Genomic DNA, 20,702 nt, shown 5'->3' on the forward strand with positions numbered 1-20,702 from the left:
TTAAGATGTAACTGAATATATTTTAATGTATGAATTTAAATATATCCCTATTGCTTTTCATCATGATTTGCATTTCTTTCCAGCAGATAATGAATTAAATATGTATCTAAAGGTTATGCCTTTCTTAGCAGATTGATCAAAAGGGAAGGTGAACAAGTCAATCTCTTAAACCAATTTGACTACCTTCCATATTCAGTGATGGTGAGCAGAACAATCCATCAGGGATACTGTCCTCTGGCCGCATAACCTGCTGGAGGAAGGAAGAGGGACCTTCTGAGTAACAGGCCAACAATACCTTAGCCTGTCCCCTGGTCCTTGGCCTGGAACTTTTGTGCCCATGTCAGTTTATGCCACACTTTTACTCCAGCTGTACTGAAGACTGTCTCTACCAGAAACCAATACAACCTCTCCCTACTCTTGACCTGACTAATACTGCCTCCTCCTTAGGTCAGACATCACCTTCTTACAGAAGTCTCAAAACACACACACACACACACACACACACACACACACACACACACTCAATGTGTACACAGAGACACACTCATACACATAGACACACTTACATACATACACACCCTCTTACACATGCACTCATACACACTCAAATACACACACACACACACACACACACACACACACATACACACAAAACAAAAACAAAAACAGAACTGTGTTTAACTTCTAAGCTCTCCCTCATGGTGATATTGACCTCTTCTTTAACCTCATAGGATTTGTAATTCTTGTTAGATATCTGATTTTATATTTAAAAACCTTTTTGTGGCTAGGCAGTGGTGGCACACACCTTTAATCCCAGCACTCAGGAGGCAGAGCCAGGTGGACCTCTATGAGTTCAAGGACAGCCTGGTCTACCAAGTGAGTTCCAGGAAAGGCTCAAAGCTACACAGAGAAACCCTGTCTCGAAACAACAACAACAACAACAAAACTTTTTGTATTTAAATTACCTTTTAATACACAACAGATATTGGTGATCCTAAGGTAGGCAGGAAATAATGTGTTTTATTCTCAGTTAAAGTTGTAGCTAAGCATCCTGGTGACTGTGATGTGAAATGCAGACAAAGGAAAGGAATGTATCCAGGGCTGTGAAGTAACTCATTTAGCGGGGTTGGAGGTATTCCCACATGCTCTGGTCTGGTTAGTCTATGCTGTGCCTCAAAGTCCCTTAAATTCAGGAACACATTTTCTGTCCTAGTCTTTATCTCTCTGGACCTGTTGAAAATTTAGTGCATGGTGGTTCACTGCAGGTCTCTAGAGAGGAACTGAACCAATTAGCTCACCTAAGGAAGGAACACATTTTTCAGGTAACAAGGGGTGAGTTCTCTGCTCTGTGAAAAGCAAACAAGACATTTTCTGTAGAATAACCTATAACATTATGTTCCACTAACTTCAGGTGGCTGTGCCATATGTCTGTGTGTCTAGGGATAAATCTACTTTCTGGCCAAGGTGGTCTTACCATGCCCTTTAGTTCTACTAAGCTTCCTGGGGGCATTGACTCTGGCAAACCTATAATTGTAAATTATTTTGTCACCCCTTTGAGATGGAAATCTCCCAACTGCTTGCCAGTTTTTATAATCTTAGTATATCTTTCTTATTGGGTCTGGGAGCCATCCCTTTGAAATGTATGCTGAACTTTGCCTCCCAGTTTCTGTGAGAAGTTATGAGGCTAATTTATATAAGTGACAATAAAAAATCATGGATGGCCCGGTCACCCAGACCAACCTCTCTATGTTGTCCTGTAGTATTTTTCCAGTATTTCCCTTGGCAGTTAAAAACCTGTTTTCTTTTAGTTCAGTACAGCCGAGTTCAGTGTTTTTTTCACATGTAATAATTTTGAATAAAGCAAGCTTTTTTTGTGTGCTCAGCTCTTGATACCTCTCAGGTCACATGTACACTTGAATTTAATTGGTACTACATCCCTTACGGAATGTGTGAATGCACGAGAAGATGAGCACATTTTAAAAACTCAACCCTCTAGATAAAATGTCAGTGACATCCACTTAGTGAATGGGAGGATTCTTTTATATTTGGGAGTGAGATGGTTTTTCCATAAATGCTATTATTTGGGGGTAGTACTGGGAAAATAATTTGGTCACTTCTATGAGAGCCAAATGAGAAAAATATCCTAGGAGCAAACACTGCTAAATTAATATATTACTTCATAGCATATAACTCTTAAAATGATTTGAATATAATGTTGAAACCACATTTGTTGGGAGCAGAGCAAGAAAGTACTTGTACCCACAGACCTCCACAGAGACTAAGAATGTTAAGAACATAGTTTTATCTTTCTAATGGGGAAGGTGTACCTGTTCTTCCATGTAGAAATCTTGGAATTGGAGGTGATTAATAACCCCATGATCTGTTTTATCTGCTGAGTCAAGCCATATCAAACTCCTACAACCAAGACTAGAAGTAGCTGGTAATCTAAATGACCCTTTTAGCCAAGGGTTCCACCAAGTTCCCACAACCAGGATTAGAGATGCTTAATAATCTAAACAACCCTTACATTATCTGTAAAGCCAGAGGTCCTACCACAAGCCCCCATTGCCACGAGTGGAGGTGGCTAATAGCCCCCAATGACCTCTATGCTATCTGTATGGCCAAAACCAGGCCAGACCCTTCCTTAGGTCCTTAATCTAGTACAGGTAGTCTATCACTAGAACCCATCTTCTTGGAAGAAATGACATGTGCTTGAGTTAAGTTTCTATGTAAGTACACTTCTTGTGCATCAGGGATTGTTTTACACCAGGAAACTGTTTTCCAAATTGTACTGTCTAAATTTGTTGGGAGTAAACCACCTGGCACCAGACTCCCTGAAGTCTCGATCCTGGTTGACAAAGTCAACCTGAACTGAGTTTTCATTCTCATCTCCTCACAGTCCTGTTCACTGTCATGACCACCAGCAGGGTTCCCCTCACATGTTATGTGCTTTTAATGAAGAATCTGAGCACCTGGCCTTTACTGTTTCTGATGTGGACAGTAATTCCAAGGTGATTTTATTGTTTACCATTGTGAGAACTAGACACGGGAACCTGATTGCCTGGACCCAGCAGAACAGGTAATTTCTGAAAATGTTTTATCTCCGTTCTGTGAAAGGGATTGACAGAATCTTCTGACTAAGGGAGGCTCAGTGAACCTTGGCTGTCATCACTGACACTGTCATCATTGTTACCATCACTTCCCCCATGCAAATACACAAGTAGGAGCTTTCATTTCCACAACTTTCTCCTTTCTAGTAAAGGGAAACCATCGGCGGGTAGCGATGGTGCTCAAAGAGGGCTTTAACTTCTCTGGATTGCTTTGTTTGTAGATGTTTCCAAGCTCATTTGTGAGACATTGTCTTCTTCTCTCCTCACCCCAATCCCTGAATTCTTTTAGTGACGGATGGGCAGACAGAGACGAAGTCATTGAAGGCTATGAGGTGGAAGCCAACGGAGGAATCACAATCAAGCTGCAGTCTCCAGAGGTCAGGTCCTTTGATGACTACTTCCTGAAGCTGAGGCTAGACACCAACACAAGGAATCCCTGGTTCCCTGAGTTCTGGCAGCATCGCTTCCAGTGTCGTCTACCTGGACACCTTCTGGAAAACCCCAACTTTAAAAAAATCTGCACAGGTAACTGTTGGCAAAGGAACAGCTCAGTGTGGGTCGTCTTCTCTAGTTCCATTACAGGCTGTGAATGTGAATAAATTGCACCAAGGCTGGAGATTCAAAGTGGGAAATAATGAAAGCTTAGCTTATAAAGTAGCTTACATAAAGTAAATGTATATAGTCCCCTCCAACTATAGATTTATGTTCCTATATGTTAGGAAGACTAGTCTCTGATGGGGCTAGTGACAAAAAGAGACAGTACAAGTAGATGACAAGCCAACAGAGCAGTCAGACATCCAGTATTTGAACTAGAAGGAAAAGGTGTTTTTGCACACTTAGGTGATGGTAGCCACAGAAACATAAAAGCAATGTTGTTTTGGTCCTTTCCTCTGTGACTGCTTTAATATACAGTTTAGCAGAGGAACGGGTAGCATCATCCTAGTCCACACAACCAACATGATGTTGGTGGATACAGGTGCCAAGAAAGAGCAGTCTCACCTGTGCACCAGATGGTGGCTTCCAGGTGGACAGCTGCTGCTGGTACATTGCTTGCTTAAGCCAGTAGGAAGGGTAGCATGTCTTTCCTAGGTGTTCAGGGCCTTGGTGGACCCCACAAATGATGTTATTACTAGGGGACAAGGCTATCACATTGATAGGAAGATGGAGACTGAGATTCACTTCTGAGCTGATCCTGAATGAGCTAAAATGATTGGCTGACAGACTAGCAAGCATGACTCTGCTTTGAGGAGGTAGATGTCCCTGACCAAGACCTGCAAAACTGACTGAAAGCTGACACCTTTGTGTCATGCAATAAAGTGAATTGTCTTGTACTTGTCCTCTTCAGGCAGAAAATTCAACAAGTTGTCCAACACTCTAACTTGTGAATACTTTAAAATAACCAGGAAGGTAATCAAATGGAGTCAGTAAAACAGAACATAGTATAGAACAGTGCTGGTCACTAGAACTTTCTGCAGTAATGAAAATCTGGCTCTCTGCTGTCCACTAAGGTGGCCTCCAGCCACATGTGGCTGTTGACACATACCTATGGCTTGTGAGGTTGAGGAACCAAAAATTAATTTCATTTATCTTTAGTTATTTAAGTTGAAACATGGTTAGGGCACATGTGGCTGCTACATTTGACAGTGCTGATTAATGGTGTCGTGAAGGAACCTATCATGATGTCTCAGGCCTCTAATTACAGCATGCGGGAAGCTGAGGCAGGAGGGTTGAGTGTTCGAAGGCATCCCAGGCTGTGTAATGAGACCTAGACTTAAAAATCAGACAAGTCACCAGACATGTCATGGGGCACACTTTTAATCCCAGAACCTGAGAGGCAGAGGCAGGTAAGAGGCCAGCCTGGTCTACAATGTGAGTTCCAGGAAAACCAGGGCTACACAGTGAAACCCTGTCTAGAAAAACAAAAACCAAACAAATAAATAGAGGCTTGGACAGGTCACTCAGCAGTTAAGAAAGACACTTGCTCTGCAACCATAATGACCAGCACATGTGTGTGCATACACTCACATGGACACACATCATTAAGTACAAAAATAAGTCTTAGGGCGCTGGAGAGATGGCTCGGTGGTTAAGAGAGCATATTGCTCTTACAAAGGGCCCACTTTTACCTCCAGCTCTCTCTCTCTCTCTCTCTCTCTCTCTCTCTCTCTCTCTCTCTCTCTCACACACACACACACACACACACACACACATACACACACACACAATTTTAAGACAACAAAATGGAATCTTAACAATTACATTAATTTTTGAAACAGGACAAATTGTCAATGATAACAAAAATAATGATAGGAAATAGGCAGCTGGTGGATACTGTGAATATTGCGTGAAGTTATTGTCAATGTTTCATCTTCATGTGACAATAACACTTAAGAAAATTACAGTGTATAGATGAAACACATGGCCGGAGAATTTTATGATCTGAGTGAGCCCTTCCTAAAAGTCTAGCCTGAGTTCTAAGCCAGTCTATTTCAAAGAGCAGATGCAGAGGAAGGGTGAACAGATGTAGCATTTTCCTCCACTCTGATTGACAGTCAGCTTCTTGGTTGACCTTTGGGATTGTGAACTGCCATTGGGGCCAAACTTCCAAAGGGAAAAAGAAAAGTTATACCCTAGGACACAACGAATGAAAATAAATTGGGACCTGTCTTGGCTTGTAGACCATATTAATGTGGATGGAACTGAGTTGGGCTAGTCTTCTCTGATCTCACTTGCAGGATAAATAAATCTAAAATGGAAAGTCTACATAACTGGAAAACAAATAATAAAGCAAACATCATAAAAAGGAGTACAGTCTAAAAACTAATGGCTGTCTCCAAGCTACTGTGGTACAACTCTGCTTGCCAGGAGTCCTGTTATGCTGTCTTACCAGATACATTATTCTGTATTTTGCTACTGTGACAAAATACTACAAGGGATGCAAATTACCAATAAGGAGGTTCATTTTTTCACAGTTCTAGAGGCTGGGTGTCTATAAGTGAAGGGCTACATCATCCTGTGCATGGTGTAAGGAACAAGCAGGCTGGAAGAGAGAGAATGGGGACACCCTTAAAGCCTTTTATTAACCTCCCTTTGCAACACAGGCAATAACCCCCTTCATATCGTCTCTTGAAGACCTAGTTTTTAAAGGTTCAGTTTCTTAATACTGTCAATTCCAATTAAATACCAACGTGTATTTTGAGGAGACATCCACACTGTAGCACAGGACTAGCCAACAATATCATACAAGTCATGAATTGGTGAGCATTTTCACCAAATTATTTCATTATATATTGGACAACAGATACATACAAGTATACACTAAATTAAAAAGCATCGTTTCCATTTCCTTCCAATTGGTAGGAATAAGAATTAAAGGAGAAAAAATAAAACTAAAGTTGTAACTATAAATGGAGTAGATTTGAAAAGAGGCTAAGGACACAGTGAGTTCAGTAAACCTATGCACTTAATTAATGCACTGCTCTACCACAAAATTATATACGTGTTTCTAAGAGAGCCCAAGCTACTATGCTTTTAGGGTAGTAATTACATGTTTAAGAATCTATTATAAGGGAACAATCTAAAGATAGTAACAGCAATAACCAAGAATAACCCTCTGTCTCATATTCATTGTTTTTTAATAAGTAAAATTGGAAGCATCCTAAATGTCCAACAATAAGATAAGGATGGCTGAGTAATTATAGTGCTTTTATGGGAAAGAATATTACAGAGCTATTAAATGGGGACTATAAAGCCGAGTTGCAATATCAAAAGCATAGGATGTATAATCCTCCTGAATGTGAGATACTGAATTACACACACACACTGTGACTGTCACAAAGCAATCAAAATGGAAAAACACTGAAAGTCTGTCTCATGCCATGCTGGTAGGAGTTGACTTTTGGAACATTTTATTTTCAAAAGCCTAAGAGCTTCTCATGTCTTCAGAGTGAATTTCTGAGAAATCAATTCCACTTCTGGAAACAAAACTCAAGAAAAATTTCTAAATTGGAAAAGAGTGAGTTAGAAAGATTTTCCTGTTACTCCATTAAAGCATTTTGCTTAATGGGTTGATGGTCTAGAACTTCAATGTATAGGGAGGATGAAAAATGATTAAACTATATATTATCGATATACAAAATGTTACATAGCCATTGAAGTTTTAATGGCAAAAAGAAATTCATAAATTTAAGAGAAGAAGCAATATTCACATTTAAAATGTTGTAAGTACCATAGCAAGTATATTGTAAGATGAATTGCTAAATGGTCTTTTTAATTAAAAAAAAAAAAAACCCAAAAAACAGAACCAGATATTGAGGTTATAACCCAGAGATCAGAAAAGCAGAAAGAAGCCAGCCACATTTTTACCACTTGGAGATCCTCATCCTACTTCCTGTATACCCACACCTATATGCCTTTCTGTTCTGCATCTCACTTCTTCTCTCCACCCACTTCCTGTCTGTCTGTACAGACCTACAGACCTCTATAGTTAGCTAGTACTGGAATTTAAGGCGTGTGCCACCACACCTTGCTCTGTTCTCAGTGTGGCCTTAAACTCACAGAGATCTGAATGGATCTCTGCCTCCCAAATGCTTGGATTAAAGGCAAGTGCTACCATTGCCTGACTTCTATATTTAATGCAGTGGCTGGCTTTTTCCTCTGATTGTCAGATAAGCTTTATTGGGGTACACAAATAAAGTATCACCACAGTATATGACTTGAAAGTATACTCCAAAAACTTATTAGTAATTCATTGTGGGTAGATAAATTGCATAAAATAAGCAAGACAGGCACTTTTTCTTTTTATTTCCTTTCCTTTTATTTTCTTTTTTGAGACAGTGTCATACTGTGTAGCTCCTACTGGCTTGGAATTCACTATGTAGTTATGGAGACCAAACTGGCCTGGAACTCACAGAGATCCACTTGCCTCAGCCTCCTGAGTGCTGGGATTAGTAGTGTGTGCCACCACACCTTTCACTGCCTTGCTTTTAAAATCAGAAAACAATATGAAAGCTTCTATAGCAATGAAAAGTCTTTTAACACTGTGTATAGGTGATTAGGGGTTGAGTGCATATTTTTTTCCCTCTGGTTTTCACATCTTTGGGTGTAGTAATGTTAAACTTACCAGCTTTAAGAACTGTGTTAGTGTGAGATGGTTAATATCCGTGTCTTTCTCTGGTCTGATCTGACACTAGCACTAGAACTTTGCATTTGTGTAAGTACAGTCAACTCATACCTGTGGGTTCCACATTTGCACACTCAACCAAATGTGGAATGAAACTCCTCTAGGAACATAGCATCAACACTATGTATAGACTTCTGCCTTGTCATTATCCTTAACCATGCAACTCTGTCATAGAATGTACACTGTCTGAAACATTATAGCTAATCTGGAGATTTGATATTGACATGCAGGAAAATATGTTTCTTTTATGTTCCAGTTTTATTCCAGCTTATGCAAAAGACCTGACTGTTCTTAGGTTTTGGTGTCTGTAAAAGGGGATTGTCCTGGAACCAATCCCTTATGGTGAGCAAGAGACAAGAGTAATTCCAAGTTGTATTATTTCCTTGCAAAGAAACTCAAATGATCTCATTAAATTTTCTAAGCATCTGTGCGAGGTAGGTACTATTATCATGTTACAGTTGTCAGACCTGAGACTCAGAGGTTAAGGTAGGGCATCCATTAGCTAACAGAAATGTAGAGTCAGTGAGGCATGTACAGGTGCTTTCTACCCTATATCCCCACCAACAAGCATCCCAGGGACCTGTCCAATAATTCTTGTTAGGAAAGACAAAGTCTATTCCAATGCAAACATGATACAAATCCCTCCAGTAGTTAAGTTGCTTGCCAAAAGAGAATGATTGATTTGCATAATGCCACTCTTTCCACTGTCCTCACAATGATTAAAATTTTAGGAGTTAGGCTATGTCAGTTTGTACTTTTCCAACACATTTCCGAATCCCCTGATGTAGTCAACTAATTAAACAGTGATGTGGACTTTGCATAAAGCACTTTTTAATTAGTCTCAGTGATTTCCAAATCACTCAGCCTTGGCTCAGTATCCTTAGTCCTCAAATCAGCAATCTAATGCATGTAAACTCCATTTACATAGCAAAATCTGAAATGATGCTTAATAAAGGTTTCTATGGAAACTAACAGCAATATCACACACACACACACACACACACACAAACCACCAGCAGTATAAAATGAATGACAGAAATGTAGCTATCGACAATTTGGAAAGGTTAATAGGTCAATTCCTCTTCTTTATGCTAATGTGAATTTTCATAAGTATGCCTGCATTTTTATTATAGGACTATGAAGCTCATTGGATATGCATGACTCTCAAAATACATAGGAATGATACAGAAAGTGAAAGTTTATATTGCTTGTCAATAATATTACTTCATAGAAATATGGAGATTAAATCTGAAATGCAACGTAAATTTACATGAATGTATCATGGAAATATTACACAGAGATTGCAAAGGGTGAATTTCTAGGGTTTTTGCAATAGAAGAGATCAATACATTTTGTGGGTTCACTCTAAGAGAAAAGTTAGTCTTTTGCCTTCCCTTGAACCCAGAGCACAGGGAAATGTTTTCTGAACTTTACCTCAGAATGAAGTGCAAACAAACATGTTTATGAATGGCAGAACCCCTCTTCAAGATAGTGTCAAGATTCAAGTACAGTCAAGAACAGTGCATGGATGTGTAAGGTGTTGCTTCCTGCTTTGCTAATTTAGCAAACTCAGGCTTTCGCCTAGGCAGGGACATGTCCTGTCACAACAGAGAACTTTAAATATTACTGTACATGGCTACAGAGATCTAATTCGGTTATGGGGATCCAGGCTACAGAATTCTTTCCAAGAGATCCTTTCCTAAAACACAGTGATGTTGACAGGCCACTAATTGCCTGGAAACTTGTCCAAAGGCAAGCGCCCTAACCTTCCAAACTTCTCTTCCTATTGAGTTGCAACCACATGTGGGAGGAACTTAGTCCCACAACAATGAGGCAAGTTCTTCTTGGCCTATTCAAGTTATCCCATGTTAATTTACCCCTCATCCCACATTAGCTTTTATTTAATACAATTTATTCTTTCACAATTTCACACATGCAGACAATGCATTCTAATTACTCTTATTCCATCCTATCACTCCTCTGCCCTGTCAGTGCTCCCTCTTCCTCATACATGTCCCCTTTCCATGCACTTGACTTTCGTTTGTTAGTGATGAACTTACAGAAACATATACGTGTTTTGTAACCCAAAAGTCGTAAAAGTTGATGCTTGAATAAGAAGGGTTTTTTTAAAACCCTATTTGTTGATTACTTCTTTGTCTGTTATTTGTATTTATTTGTCTATTTGTCTTAGTTAGGGTCTCTATTGCTATGAAGAGACATCATGACCATGACAACTCGCTTAAAGGAAAACATTTCCTTGGGGTTGGCTTACAGTTTTAGAGGTTTAGTCCATTACCATTATGGAGGAAACCATGGCAGCACACAGGCAGACAAAGTGCTTGAAAAGGAGCTGAGAGTTCTACATCTGGATCAGCAGGCAGCAGGAAGAGAATGCTATACTGGGCATGGCTTGAGCATGTGAGACCTCAAAGCAGGCCCCTAGTGACACACTTCCTCCAACAAGGCTATACCTACTCCAATAAGACCACACCTCCTAATAGTGTCCCTCTCCATAGGCCTATGGGAGCCATTTTTATTCAAAGCACCACACAATTACTTTTTTGCAGGGCTGGGGACAGAACCCAGGGTCACATGCTTGTTCGGCAAGAGCTTTACTGATGATTTATATCCCAGTCTTCCATTCATTGTACATGACCATGCAGACTTGAGGTATAATGGTAACAATTATGTATTGTCAGTGAACCCTATTTTATCTTTTATAGGAACTTTAATTTACACTTGTGTATTCTTGAGCACACTAGAGCACACTCTCACATGTCCATAGCCAGTTACCTAGACGTTAGGCTAAGTCCACACATCACAGTTATTACTAGAACTTGGTTAGAACCATAAATGTGTTTGTGAACTTGCTCAATATTCTTCTTAATAAACAATTTACATATTTATAAACTAGAATACCATCTCATTTAGTCTAGCCTGTGTTCTGAATGATTTAGGCTGTAGGAGTTTCATGTTTAAAAGCCATGGCTGTTCTTCTAAAGATATATGGCTAGTATATATATAGAGTCTCAGGCTGCTGCTCATGGGACAGCTGTCTCATAGACAGTCAGGTGTGATGATTCTCACCAGGGGAGTTGCTTATTATCTTCTACCTGTCTTTGTCTCTGGGTAAATTAACATGAGCTAAAATCCTAATTTCAGACATCATAGGAAGTGGCTGAAGACATAGCTCAGTGCTGAAGTTCTTGCCTAACATACTTCAGGCCCTGGGTTCAATCCCCCCCACCACCACAAAAGTAAGAAGTAAATAAGAGGTAATAGTTCTTTCAGGGTGGGTATGAGCATTTAGGTCCTGGTACATTTGTTGTTTTTTATCTTATTTTTAATTTTAGTAAGGTAATATAATTGTGCATTGTATCAACCTTCCTGGCTGCCTTCTTTTCCTCAACACAACTACTTTGGGAATCATTATTACCTTGAGTATACTAGCAATTACTATATTTTCTGGGTGTTCCTTTGTGTGCATGTATCTATTTACTTGGTGATTAAAATTTAGAGATGTTTGCAATTTCAGGTTATTTTACATAAAATGTATGTAAACACACATGTATGATCCCGGGCATATGCTTTCATTCCTTTGGATTAATTCTTAGGAGGAGAAAGGCTATGGGATTGAGGGGTGGCTCAGTGGGTAAAGGTTCTGGCTATGAGTTCCATCTCTGGGACCCATGTCAAGGCGGAAGGAAAGAATCAACTCTACAGAGTTGTCCTCTGTTCTCCATACCTGTACCATGGCATGCATGCCTGCATACATGGACAGAATAATAACAAGCAAAAAGGATTTAAAATATTAATGACTGGAAAGGTTGGATTGAATGGTGGGTATATGTTTCATTTCTTTCCACACACTCCTTGGTCCTCCTCTTTGTGATAGGGATAGATGATTGAGCAAAGAAAACCTTGAAGGATTTTCAGTGGGAAGACAAGTGGCTTCTGGGTACTCAAGAGCCAGTGACGCTTCTGAATTGCATCTTGGGTAGTACCACACTTCCATTGTTTTTGCTACATAGAGGATGCTGTTAAGGGGAATACTTTATGTCTACCTTATAAGCAAACTCTTAGTCCAAATAGCAGTCTAACAGGATCCTTTATGGAATACTGTGAAATTGAGACCTACCCTAAACAGATCCCACAGTGGTAGATTCCCCAGGAGTTACTTTCTGATAGTGCATCTGATACCACAGGTTGCTTTTCTGCTCCAAGGAATGGGATGTGGTCCCGAGAAATCAGCCTGCCAACAAGACTTATGGTGTAGTCTCTCCCTCTATATCACAGGAAAGTATAGAAGCATTGTTCTACATATCCAGGAACTGCTCTTCAGACTCGCCTTGTTATGGTTTGAGTAGGACATGTCTCCAGCAGACTCATGAATTTCAAACACACATTGGCTGGGGAACCTTTTGGATATGGAGTCTAAGTGGAAGATTTAGAGTCAAAGGAGCAGAGATTAGATGTCATAGTCTCATCCTGGTTCTTCAGCTTCATCTCTGCTAAAGCTACTTAACACTTTTAAAATGACTCAAAACCTGGACACTTCTAGCACTGTCCGAGTTGAATGCTTTACTAGTGTTCTGGGTCTGTCTGCAGCCTCTGAGTTAGTTCATAAAGGCTTTACCATTCTGGAGGCTAGGCCAGCCTCTTCTGTGAGCTGTGTTCATTTTTTGGTAGGCGTGTTCTACACACAAGTATGGGCATTCCCAACCAGTATGTCATGGATGAACACCATGCTTCTCTATGTCAGTGGTCCTCAACCTAGGGGGTCACGACCTCTGTGCACAGTGGAATGACCTTTTCACAGGGGTTGCCTATGACCATTGGAAAATAGATGTATACGTTACAATTCATAACAGTAGCAAAATTACAGTTATGAAGTAGTAATGAAAATTTTATGGTTGGGCATCACCACAACATGAGGAACTGTACTAAAGGGTCACAGCATCAGGAAGGTTGAGACCACTGCTCTATGTCCACATTGGATAATTAGTAGAGATGGTAATTATTTTGTAATATTAATACAAAACATCTACTATAAACACAGTTGTTTAAACAGCACAGACCTATTACATTAAATGTCTGTGGGCTAGAAGCCTGAGAAGGATCTCACTGGCCTAAAAAACAAAAAACCTGTCATTGGACACACATTCTCTAATGAAGTACCTAGATGAAAATCTGGTGCTGTGCCTTTTCTGGAGGCCACCTGCATTGCTGGGCTCGTAGCCCTGTTTTACATTAAAAAAGAAGAATATCGTATTCCTCCGAGTTTCTTCCTCAATCACACCTTTCTCCGACTATGGACAGGGAAGGCTTTCCACTGTTGAGAGGACAGTCACCCCATTTAATAGCAGATTAACTGTGCTGTTCTAAAGTCCCTTTTACTGTGTAATAGAATCTTTCTGCCTGTTTAGCGATGAGGATGTGACATCTTTGAAGGACTTTTATTTTATCCCAGATGTCTAGACAGGATGTCTAGACAGAGCAAGGATTAGATCTCCTAAACCATCTGCTTGTTTGTTGTGTTGCTAGGGTATCAACCCACGGCCTTATGCACCTTAAGCAAACACTCTACCACTCATATGAACTTCACTTCCAGTTCCTTCCTATAGGCTACTTTTTAGTTTCTCTGGAGCTGCAGACGAGAGCCTCTGTTGCCAGTAGATGAGAGCGGGTGTGGTCTACAGAGTTAGGAATAAGGTTTTAAAAGTCTTTTTTTGTTGTATGTCTCTGAAAGTTAAACCATATTAGCAAGTGAAGGCATATGCCCCCTGCATTTAATTAAAGGAAGGTTCCTTATTCCCCATCATCCTCTCCAGGCTCACATGTTGGAGGCTGTTCCTCTGGTGTGGACATCTTCCTTTTCTTTCTGGTCCCAGGAAGTGGGGAAACCCAGAAGAATTTTAAATCCTGAGTAGCTACTGTCATTTTTAGTGAAGATTGTTAGATTTTAGGTTCCTAAGAGTTTTACTGAAACTGTCAAACTATGCAGTTTCTTTTTAGTTAGCTTATCAGCCATGACACATGTCAATAGTCATGCCTAAAACTCCTTATAGATCTGACTCCTTTTGTAGACTTAGTTTTAGCTGCACTGAGCCTAATTTCTAATGAATGTCACAGGTTCATTTTATTCGTAGCCAGTTTCTTCACATCAAAGATTTATAAATGCCAAATTAATTATTTCCTGGACTTTAACAAAAAAAAAAAAAAGTCCTAGCTATAAATTTGAATGCTTATTGACTTTTTTGTTTGGGGGTTTTTGTTTTGTTTTGTTTTGTTTTGTTTGTTTGTTTGTTGGTAGCACAAACACTTCTTGGTGTGATCTTTTCCAGATAGAAATAAGAATCAATTTCCTCTTCATCTCTGCATTCTTAATTCCTTGCCTAAACATGCAAGCTCATTTTTACAGTGTGTCTGGTGTTAAGTAGGAGCATGTGACAATGTTGCAGAGTGTTTTATCATTGCACACTAGAGCCCTTTCAGACCTGGCTTACAGCTTATCAGCTACTTGTTCCTACATGTCCTACAGTTTATGTTTCATGGTTGGCTGCATAGTTACAGCATCCTTCCCACCTTTAGGACCAAATCCTGAATTAGTCCAGTAGGCTTATATAGTATATCTTCCAATAATAAATGACTCCTAATGTCTTAGAATTCTAAGTAATATGTTTTACTCATGCTGTGTATTTACTGTATGTTGGCTACAAAATATCTTCTGTGTCCTTTATGTTCTGGATGCCAAACATAGAAAGCATCTGTCTGGAATCTTGATAATTGTGCTGGGGAGAAGAGAGCATTAAAGTGGGAATCCATGGGTGTCTGCTTAAGGACTACTGGGAAATTTATTAGGGTATAAATTGAAGAAATGCACTCATGAGTACAGAACCGAGTAGACAGCTAAAGTCATCCTCTGTTCTGACCAGGAGTGAATCCACCTGGCAGTCTGCTCACACCAGGAAGCAGGAACCAGGGAGAAGGGCCTCATGATCCCTCTCCCTTTCCTTTTAAGAGGTCACATAGGATGGCAAGAAACACCACCTCCTTCAAGGTCATGGGCAGAGCAAATACCACTACAGAGCATGGCCAATTATGATAAAAAAAACTGTCACTTCCATTAAAACCTCACCGACCAATGCGAGGCCCATCATGGCACAGGTACAGCCAGTCTCCCTTATGGGAGGAGAACCTACTATTAATGAGAAATACTGCAACTTATCCAGCTACTGCTGGCATTAGTGCCATAGTTCTTTATTCCAAAGACAGTGAGCTTTATGTGTTTGTAATACATGATTACATGTATTTCTTTCAGAGTTTTGAACTTAACTAAAGACTTACCCAGCAGAACCACTGAATGGAAACATATTTAGAAATTCTTTGCAAAAGACTGAGTGGAATTTCCTTTTTCCTTGATTGCGCTCCTTCATATTAATTGTTTAAGGATGAGAGAGTCATCAATTCCCAGTATCAAAAGGATTTGTCAACAATATACTTTTTGCTTCCCTGTCATGGTAAAACCAAGCAATCATCAGCTAATACTGTACTGAGTTTTCAAGTTTTTACTACTGACATTTTCTTTGCTTAAAGGCTTTGAGAAAATCTAGAGTGTATTCTTTAATTTTCTCAGAAGAACATGTGAAAGGGGGCTCCTGACACAGCAAACTTATTTGTATGGAGATATTCCACCTACAATGATTGAAGAAACAAAACATAATAAGGTATCTTTTTTCCCATGGGGCATGAGAGACCTATACCCCTCTATAGAAGAGATATGTGAAGGAAAATGTACAGATACATTCTGATGATGTGGTAGAGAAGTTGCTTAATATCTCTCTCTCATTCCCCCTTCATTGGTTTTTATTCTTATATCATAGCAGTGAAATAACCTCAGTCTCACTTCAAGAAACTATTGTGCTTCTGAGAAGGCAGGAAATCTGCCACAAACTTCATTCAATATTTTATCTGAGAAAAATACCATAACCTAGAAAAGGCTACTGATGTGGGGCTTATTTGTGTATCCTTGAGTCCGGTAGGGTTGGGGGAACAAAATCATGGGGCAATCTAACTTGTCCATCCATAGGTAAATACCATGTCATTGGTTTTAGTATGAGTTTTCCCAACTCCATCTCTCTCATCTCTTTTGAACCAATTATTACCATCTGTTACATACTGGCATCTTTGAACTTTCCTTAAGGAAAACCTGAATATCCTTTAGCCAGTGACAGACTTCTCTCTTAGACTCCAATTTGCTTAAATTTGCAGTGATTCTCAATATGTGGGTCATGACCCCTTTGGGTATCATTTAAACCTTTCACAGAAGTTGCCCAAGACAATTGGAAAACACGGATATTTGTTACAATTCATAGCAGTAGCAAAATTACAATTATAATATAATAACAAAAGTAATTTTGTAGTTGGGGGTCACCACAACAAGAGGAACTGTATTAAAAGGTTGCAGCATTAGGAAGGTTGAGAACCACTGGCTTAAAGGTTATGAATGTATGCTATAGCTTTTATCCTATTCTTTCCAGGTAAAATGACCAGGTATATGTGTGTATTTGTGTGTGTGTGTGTGTGTGTGTGTGTGTGTGTGTGTGTGTGTGTATGTACATGCATGTGTGTATATGTGTGTTACAAGGAACTGGAAGCATTGAAAAAAATGTGGCATTGAACATTGCTTGAAGTCTCTGGCCTAAGTGTTTAACTGCTTCAGAATTCCTTGAATGGACCATACACCTATCCTCAATAGTATTATGAACTCCAGAGTGGAGTTCAGGACTCTGAGGAATGAGCTCACATGTTTTGTGGGGTTTTGGGATCCTGAGTGGTTAGGACCCTGTGATGTCCCTCCTTTTGGTGGAAGTATAGTGTGGTGAAATGAGATTGCTGAGATGGCAATGCCATGAGTCTGGTGCACTGGAGAAGGTAGTCAAAGACCGGGGTAAAGAAACAAGGCACTCACATGACCAGTGCAGAAAGCTTAAGCCTATCTATTCGTGATTTCTCACAGATAATTTCTCTAGAGTTCTAGGGATAAGGATCTTTGCTAGCACTAAGTGGGGAGTCAGTTTAAAAGTGAATAACTCCAGATGACCAAGCCAGGCAGGAACAAGTCTCTTGCACGACATGGAGTGTGCCAAGTAGTCAATGTGAAGCAGCTGGAGGAGCCCCCGGCCTCCCCTCAGAACTCCAGGCCAGATGAAAAGACAGAAGATGCCCAGTGCATTGGCTGTCATTTGTCCTGAACTCATGTTGTTGGATGTCATTTGATTTAGCAAGTACAATAACTCAAAAGACAAGAGAGGATGTTCCCCTAAATAACTGATTTCTTTTAAAAGAGTTTCTACTAATACTACAATAACAACAGAAATGGATGATCTTCTTACACTTCCATCGCTTAGCAAATTGGTTGTCACTTATCCTACTTTATATTGTAGATTTTATTGTTTGCATCATGAAGTCCTAGGTTATAGCAATATTGTTGGTCCAGTAACATGATAGAAAATAGTAATTTTCACTTGGGCTTAAAGATGGCATCTCCTGGGCTGGGCCATTGGGGTAGCATATTCCTTTAATTCCAGACTTGGAAGGCAGAGGCAAGTGGATCTCTATTAATTTGAGACCAGCTTAGGCTATGTAACAAGTTCAAAGACAGAGCTACATAAGGAAACTGTCTCAATAAACAAATAGCAGCAACCAAACAATAAATAAATAAAAATGGCATTCATTTTTTAAATTATTTCTGTGCATTTCCCCTTACCAAAGTATACAGACTGCATGGCTATTCTGCTGTTATCCTCAATGGATTATTTGTTTTCTTTTTATATCTTGGAGTTTGGGGGGGGGGAATAGTCTGATGAAAAATTGCCCTTGAAGGATGGCATTAAGGTCAGTCGGCTGGATGGGGAAGAAAAGGCTTTGTAGATGATAAGATACCATGGAAATCAGGACAAATCACTGTACTGGAATGGAGACAGTACACTCCCTAGTTATCATTTCAGTAATGTGACCATTCCTTTATTTCTTACCTATCAGAGGGAAGTGCCCTGAGTGCACTGTGGTTCAGATTCCATGAAGTATGAAGTCCAGTTGTCTTTAGAATAACCTTTTATCTCCCTTCTGGGGATGTCTAAAAATTCATGCCCCATGCAGATTAGCTAGTGAGAGATGTGTTAGTTTTCTACCACGGCCTTAGCACATTACAGCAAAGTTAGCAGCTCAAAATAACACTCTTTGTTATGTAACCATTTTGTGGGTCATGAGTTGCAGCCCAGCATGGGACAGCTGAAGTTTATTTAGTGTCTCATCAGTCTAGGGAGGACTCTGTTCCGAGGTCATTCAGGTTGCTGGCTGAATTCTGTACCTAGACTCTGCAGTTCAACATCTCTCTTTTGTTACCGCCTGTCAGCCAGTTATATTTCCAAGAGGTTGCCCCACATATTTTTTGTTCACTTTTTCATGTGATAGTCTAATAACAGTGGGTCATCCCCCTCCTGTGTGTCACATCTCTTAAGTTTTCTTTGACCAACCTTCTTTGACTAAGAGCAGACAAGTCTTTCCAATTTTGTTGTCTTCCTGCGGTATGTAGCTTGAACCAACTTGAGTTGGTTATGCACTATAACCTGGTTTTACCTACTATAACCCTGATTGTAGAGTTATCTCTGATTACACATGAGAAACCCTTGCCTGTGTAACATAATTCTCAAGATTCCAGGAATTTCTTTGTTAACATCTATTGAGAGACATCCCCTCTACTTTAAAAATTTTTAAAGCTATTTATGACTCCTTACCCATTTCCAGAGCATAGAACTGCTGTAAAAGGCACTTTCCTATTCCAAAGAAATGGAGTAGGTGGCTGCTTTCATCTGACATGGCTCGAGTGTAATCCTTTAGAGGGGCTGTTCTTGGCAACTAAATAACACTAAGTCAATGTGCTTTGTATAGATGTTTGCTTTTTGGATTCTGTCTTAACACGAGTAGCCCTCTTGTGGGGATTTTTTAGTTATAAGTCTTCTTCATCAGACCTCATCCTTACATATTATTTGGGACAATGGCCAAGGAAGGACTCTAAAACAGATTTGAATCATTGAGAAGATACCTCAGTGGATAAAACACTTGCCACAAATATGAGGACTGGCATTCTGACCTGTGTAACTCAAATAAACCTTGCAAGGCATGGTGGCTACCTGTCTATGGATCCATGGGGCAAGCTGGCTAGCTAAACTAGCCAGAATCTGTGAGCTCCAGGCACAGTGAGAGAATCCACATAAAACAAAGCAATAAAATGAAGAGCTATTGAGGAAGACACATGGTGTCACCTCCTCAGGCATGTGCATATAACACATACACACATGTGTGTTCATATACATACTAGCATTTATACACACATGCATACCTCATACACACATATATATATGCATAAAAACCAGAATTAAACCCTAAAGTATCCAAGTAGATTTGACTGCATTTTCTGATAGTTGCATGGGAAAATATAGATGCAGAATTGTCTGTTGTCATCCAGTAAGCAAGCCTCTATGTCTCTGAAAGTGACCATTCCTGACACAGAGAATGTGTTGTTCCTGAGAGGGGGTTAACTCTTCTTTATATGGTGGAAGGATGGACCTGATATGCAAGGGGTCTCCTCCAGGACATGAAGCAACTCAAATTCTATAAGCGGCAATTCGTCCATTTCATCCATAGTAACATATTTTCCTTCACCCAGCTCAGGATAAGTCTTTAATTCTTTCTTTCTTGTTCAGTTTCAATTTCTCTTAAATCAAGATGAGTTGAGAAGTAAGTCAGACATGGTTATTGTAACATCCTTATTCTTCAGGCTGATTTTTCCTTCAGCCATTTGCTGCTAATTAGGAATTTGCCAGGAAGTGAACAGTGGCAGAGAGGTAGAAAGCAGTTAGATCTGAACTTAATTATCAGTCCTATTGTAAGGTTTGAGGAAAGAGAAGGTGACAACCAATGACCAGCAAGAGTGAATCTCTTGGGTCATCTTCACTAACCTGCAGGGTCTCAGAGTCGGGAACTAAATGTCTCCCTTACCAGTCTGTGGACGTCTTCTGACTTCAAGGCTTGAACATAGAATTTAAACTGCAATGCCGGAACCTTACCTTAAGCATTCGTTCTCATTTTCCAAGATAAAGGACCCATATTTAAGAAAGCTTATCATATTTAGAAAGTGATCTCCAGTGCCAGTGCGTCCAAGAGTACTTCCTACTTTCTCTTCTGTAAGGTTCAGAGTAACTGGATTTATGTTGAGGTCTCTGATCCACTTGGACTTAAGTTTTGTGCATGGTGACAGATATGGATCTATTTGCAGCCTTCTACACATTGACATCCAGTTATGCCAGCACCATTTGTTGAAGATGCTTTCTTCTTTCCATTGTACA

At 39.8% G+C, this 20,702-nt stretch overlaps 1 protein-coding gene across 3 annotated transcripts in view; it reads left to right on the forward strand.

Moving 5' to 3' along the window:
* Positions 1-20,702, forward strand: part of Grm1 (glutamate metabotropic receptor 1) — a 365,396-nt gene that overhangs the window by 263,703 nt on the left and 80,991 nt on the right. For all 3 annotated transcript variants that reach the window (XM_036168760.1, XM_036168762.1, XM_036168761.1), the window contains one exon: positions 3,400-3,635. In XM_036168760.1, coding sequence (XP_036024653.1) covers positions 3,400-3,635 — 236 coding nt within the window. The remainder of the gene's footprint in view (positions 1-3,399; positions 3,636-20,702) is intronic.

Source organism: Onychomys torridus, chromosome 19 (genome assembly GCF_903995425.1).
Source record: "Onychomys torridus chromosome 19, mOncTor1.1, whole genome shotgun sequence".
Classification (NCBI taxonomy): Eukaryota; Metazoa; Chordata; class Mammalia; order Rodentia; family Cricetidae; genus Onychomys; species Onychomys torridus.